Genomic DNA, 6,000 nt, shown 5'->3' with positions numbered 1-6,000 from the left:
GCCCTGCTGCCACTGCCCACACTGTCGTGCCTTCTTGTAACTACTTCTCTTTTCTGTTCTCAGTGGATATTGCAAAGACCTCCTGTTCTATTCAGAGCCCACATGCCAATGTGATTACCCCCCGGAGACTCTTCAGTGTAGTTTTGTTGCATGCTTTCATCTCAGAGCCATTTTGTTCCCATCCTATGCAGTGAGTAGGCCCAGGGCCAACTCTTCAGCCAGTATCAACTGACATAGCTCTATTAGTTTCAATGAAGCCAGGCTGATTTATGCCAGCTAAGGGTTTGGCCCTCTGTTCTTAGATCTCTGCCTGCAAGTCACCTCGCCAAATTTTCCAGGCTTGGATATGTACTAATCATCCCTGCCGTTATGCCCCAGCTAGGCTGAGGTGAGAGCTGTGCTGGTGAAGTGGGCTTGGAAGTGGGCATGGATACTGTACGTGCCCAAAATGAAGACAAAAAGGATTTGCACAAGGCCTCTACAGTGTTCACATCAGATGGAGAATGTGTACAGAAGGACTTCCCTCCCACTACCCTGATCTCCTCTACTTGGTGATTTCCAGATTAATCCCTGCCACAGGAACTGACTGACTGTCCCCAGTAAATGGCTTTTTGGACTGTGACACCTGGTAGGGTTTGAGAGAGGTGCAAATGCACAAGTGGAAGAAACAAATGAATGACAGAAGCTCACAGCTACTTCACCTGGATCCTGTGTTTCAGGCTACCAGGTGTGCAGAAGAGGTGGTGGAACATTTCCACAGAAGTAAGAAATATTTCTGTAGAGCATACTTGGATAAAGTCCTCTGTGGACTTCCCAAAGCACTTGGGATGCCCAGCATAGTTCTCTGCACCTTCCCTTTCTAGATATGACCTTCTAATTAGGAAGGTCATCAGGTAGTGATGGAAAAGAGGTACAATAAGCCTGCCTGAGGGAAAGATTGATTTGGGGCTGCCTGTTGCTGACACTGATTGGGGACCTGGAGACTCTCCAAGTGCACAGTAGGCCTACATCATGTCTCTGAGGTCTTGGAGGACAATGTTCTGAGAATGCTCTGCCTTCCTGCTCCAAACTCACACACACCAAACCTAGAAAGAAAGTGGGGAAGCTACTGAAGTACACCAGAGGCAGAGGTGGCCCCCAGCATGGTTCACTGCTGCATTTCTTGGTTTGGCTCATGCCACTTGGAGTGGGCAGGTAGGGAATATTCTGTGACATCCTTGAAGGCACCAGAGATGCACACAAAAAGTCCCATGGCTGGGTGGTCTCTTAAATCACTTTGGGCTATAGCCAGCTGGCCTTTGAAGTCAGGAGTGAAGGGAAGTGTCTCCCAGTGTACAGCAGAGTTACAAAATCTTTTTTCTGACTGATGCTTAGCTCAGAGGACAGCTTCTTGCCTGGCTTTTAATCCCACCCCAGAGTGAAGCACACCTGGCATGGTCAGATAAAGGAGGCCTGGGGCTTTTTAGGTTTCATATAAACCAAACAGCTCTAAACAGCATGAGAGCCATGCCGAGATGGGGAGGCAGTACAGTCCCTAATCGCTTGTGCATGTTCCACTTTCTAAAAGCATCTCTGCTGTCAGAATCCATCCCTGGTGCCACGATGCTGAAGGAGAGAACACGTCTGTCTCAGAGTCCCTAAGCTCTGCTCACGAGATGTGTTTGCTTTCAGGCAGCAATAAACAGGCCCTTCAATCAGAGCACTGTCTGTGTGAGGAGAAGGCTGCCTTCGACAAATCCCTCAGCTCCAGTGCAATGCAAGGAAAGGCCACTCTATTAGGGGAGCTGGAAAGGAAATTAAAACTCCAGCAAGAGGAAGCCTGTAGTCTGGAGACTGACAGTGCAGGCTGGGGCTGGTTATGACGCATGGAGAGCTTGAGCGAGATTGTGGCAGGCACACAAGGGGCTCCTTAAGCTGGTGGGTTTCATGAAATTCCTGGCCTCTCTCAGCCATCAGGAAACAAAAGCTTACAGCAGAGATTTTGGATTTACAACCCTCCCTCTGTTCTGAAGGCTATGCCAGCAGTTGTCATTGCCACATGGTACGAAGGGAAATTAAAGGTGAGTGTGTTAGGAAAATTGCTTTTGTGTGTTGTCAGTTCTCACTCCTGGTAAAGGCTGCTGATCTGCAGACTCCTAGCTGCCCACCACTGAAAGTATTTGAGCCCTCAATTTTCTACTGCCTTCATCCATGCAGATAAGTAACAGTAGTTATAGAGCCTCCAACAGTATGGTGAAAAGCCAGAATTCAGTACAATACACTGCTTGGGAGATCTTATACTCAACTGGAAAAAAGCCCTGAGTCCAAGTTTTCACACATACTTCCCACTGAAGTCAATGGGAGGAACATGGCCTCAGCGTCTTGGTAGAAAAAACAAGATACAAGAGATAACATGTAAAAAAAAAAAAAAAAAAAATCAAGGTTCACCTGTAGTGAGCAGGCCTGCATTCAGCCTTGACATGATTTTGTGGGATACCGACTGATTACACTTAGTTGACATAATCTCAGCATAGCCCCTTGAAAATCAACAGCTGACGGCCATGTCACAGCATGTGATACTGTGCAGAGAGAAGGAGAACTTCACAGGTCTTGTTCCACCTCACAAGTCAGTGAGTTACCACACTTCCCTATGGGTGCATTCAACATAGAGCCCCTCCTCTCCTTGCATTTGATCCCTTGGTGTTGCAGTGTATTCAAGGTATATCTGACAAATGCAGTGACATGACATGACCAGAGAAAGGTAGGGGAAGTACCTGAAAGTCATCTGGAACACCTGGCCTTGGTTGACATGCTGGCTCCTGTTGTTATATCCATGAAGCATCTCACCAAAGAGGGTGTCATTAAATTTAGCATCCGACTTCAGGCATTTGGGGCCCTCACAGATGTCAGACAACATGATGCAGGATTTGCCATCTGGGGCCAGCTTGTACTCCTCCACGCAACTGAGAAGCAAAGAAAATGATGTTAGACAAACACACATATAGCAAGCACCAGGAAACACAAAACCCCCAAACAGAGTGTAGCATAGACAGAGTCTTCTCAAGGGAGGAAGCCAACATATTAAGCCTAACTGAAGTGAAACAAGCCGGCTGATTAGGAGGAAGGGATGCGGATCTGGGAAGCTGGAATGGAACAAGCTACATAAGGGAGTCATAACACTTAAAAATGTATCAAGCAGGTACACCCCACATGGAAACCTTATGAAATATGAGTATATAGTGTTAGCCTTGATTGTCTTGACTTTAGGCTGGGGACAGATCCAGTAGCCTAAGAGTTGCAGCTTGTTAGTCTCGTAGCATCAGGGATGATGCTTTTCAGCACCACAGACAGCTGCAAGCCCTGCTGGCATCCAGGGCAGCAGCTGGAGCCCACAGTGCACGTCTCCCCTGCAGTCTACACTGTAGACTCTACAAGGGTCCATGGACAACTAGTGCTAAGGCCGCAACACAGCGTGTTGTAAAAAACTCAATCAGCTCTGGGAAGAAGAGACTTCAGCTTAATATTCCTACCTACCCATCGCCAGAGTACATGCCAAAAATCAACATGAATCATGTTGGGCTTAAGGGCAAACAGGGCCTGAGGAACAATGTCTATTTAACAGCATCTCAGTCCCGCATACATCTTACCAAAAGACACACACGGGTACAGACATGTGCACTGGTGCCCCTCCAGCGAACTGTAACAGTAAGCTCTGAGATGCCACCCCTTTTACAATTTAGCCCTTCTAGGCCTGAAACATATGAACCAAGTGTTTTGGGGTTTTTTTCTTCCTCTCTTCCCACTGCCCACCCCAGTTTTTTGTTTTTGTTTTTAACATTATGCCCAAAATGCGTTACAGAAGAGTATCACTGTCCCTGTTTTACACTTGGGGAAATGGGGCCAAAGAGAGGAGAAAGAACTTGTCCAAATGCAATTCAGCAAGACCACCCACACTGTGAGGAACAGAGTGCTCACCTGGTAGTCTATACCTGCTCGAGTTTAACAACTTTTTCCCTTGAACCCAATTTCCCTTCCAGGTAGCCTCCCTAGCTGCTGTTCCAGGTTGACGAGGGTCTTCTGATTCTACCATTTGGCCCTTTCTCCTCCTACACGGGCCTCTCCCATGGCATTCTGCTAGCCCTCTCCTCCATGTCCACCCTACTCTGCTGCCCTTCCTGATTTTTTTTGCTTTTTTTAGTTGCGACACTTCCATTCTTCCACTGTGCTTTACCTTTCACTACCCTGAGAGGAAAAAGCCCCCCATCCAAGAGACAGCAACCCCACCCAGGGGTTAATCAGCATAGCCTTTTACCCATTAATGGGGAGAGAAACTAAGGAACTGAGGGGTGAGTTAAATTTAGGATTTTTCTTCTCTGCTGAACAATCTCTGACACGCATTCCTTGAAAACTGGAAAGCACACAGACCCACTGTGGCTGAGCTGGGACTACAATCCTGCTCACCACATTTCTGTAATTCTACAAGCTGATTTTGTGGTTGAGGAAGTGAACTGGAACCAAGGTCAGCCACAGACTCCCTGTGACCTTGTGTCAGCCACTCATGGCCCCAGTGCCTCAGCTCCCAGATGACATGGAGATAATAGCTCTGCCTTCCTCCTACTCATTTTTCTAACTTGACTGATATTACAACAAGCTCCTGTGGCTAGGGACTGTTTCTCACTATGTGCTCCCCCAGAAAAATGAGACTTTGATTTTTGGCTGGGTGCTGGAAGAATTATACAATCTCTAGGCCAACACCTTGCCATGTCCCTGTCACTGTGGAGCCTGCCTGGCCTAGCTAAGCCACTTCCCCGTGCCTTTCCCTGCACACAGAAATACATTTTGTTGGAAGGAAGAACTTTGCTGACCGAAACCCACCTTGCATCCTGAAAAGCCTGTGCTGGAGCTGATGAGGCTGTGTGCTCTAGCTTTTAATAACCCAATCAGCCCAACTAGGAAAGGAAAAAAAGAAAAAGGGGTGGAATGAGGAGAAACTAGCTGACAAAGACAGTCCCTCTGGGGAGCTGTGAATGACTGGGGCTCTGCAAGGTCTCTGCTGTCTGTGCACCTGGATGTGTCAGGAGCTGACAGATGTTCCTCTGAGTTACTTTTAGGAATTTGCTTCTCTGCTGCACAATCCATGACTCGTGTGTCCTTGAAGGTCAAAGTGCCCTTCTGAGCAGTAGCAGCCACCAGACAAGCAGCAAAGAGCATCCAGGATGTTCCAGAGAGCCTGCTCTATAGTGCCTATACTGCCCTTTCTGCTTGCTGGAGCTGGTGGGTGATTTGCATTTGGGAACCCCTGGCAGAAAAAATAGTGAATACTTGGCTGGGTGTGCATTGCCGTTCAATAGGCTCTTTGAATGTGCATACAAAGGATGCATGTGGCAGATGCTCTTTGCTTCTCTGGGCACTGATGGAAAAGGGATTTGTGCTGCGTGAGTGGGACCAGAGGAAAGGAATGACAAGTGGGCGAGGCATGTACACCACAGGTGCCTGAGGTCCAGTCCCTCTGCAGCTGAAGTGACTTTAGGGCAGTGATGCATGAAGGATTCCTGTGAAATGCAGCATCCAGCCTGACAGCAGCAGGCTCCAAAGAGACAGGAATGGGGCGGGGGTTGTTTTCCAACTCTCTGAGCCAGATGGGACCTACCAGATTCTGGCTGGATCTCAGAAGCACTGTTGTTGCAAACAATTGTAACCACCCCTCTCTGCTTCCAGACAAGGTTCCCTCCATTTAAAAAAAAAAAAAAAAAGCCCTTTGTAGCAACTGTTATGGATGTATAGGGCTGCAGCTGCTTCACGTCATTTACTGAGCAGAACGCATCTCTCACTGATGGAGAGACAGCAATGTCTGCTAAGGCCTGGCACAACAGGAGCCCATCAATGAACCCAGCAGCTTCTGTTTAGGGTGATGGCTTTCCACTTCCTGAATGCACACCCCTCTTCACCAACAGAGTTAGCTGTTTGCTACGTGCTGCCATGCTCCATGCCTATGCATGACCCAGTGGGTGCATTGTTTTC

General features: G+C 47.9%; 1 protein-coding gene across 1 annotated transcript in view; it reads right to left on the bottom strand.

The window, feature by feature from the left end:
* The window catches only part of ASTN2 (astrotactin 2), a 594,006-nt gene that overhangs the window by 234,146 nt on the left and 353,860 nt on the right, over positions 1–6,000 (bottom strand). Inside the window, 1 exon segment of the mRNA XM_006026274.3 lies at positions 2,754–2,942. Coding sequence (XP_006026336.1) covers positions 2,754–2,942 — 189 coding nt within the window.

The sequence above is a fragment of the Alligator sinensis genome, unplaced genomic scaffold, assembly GCF_000455745.1.
Source record: "Alligator sinensis unplaced genomic scaffold, ASM45574v1 scaffold519_1, whole genome shotgun sequence".
Lineage (NCBI taxonomy): Eukaryota > Metazoa > Chordata > Crocodylia > Alligatoridae > Alligator > Alligator sinensis.
The sequence above is the reverse complement of the archived record's forward strand: the minus strand, read 5'-3'. Positions and strand labels throughout refer to the sequence as shown.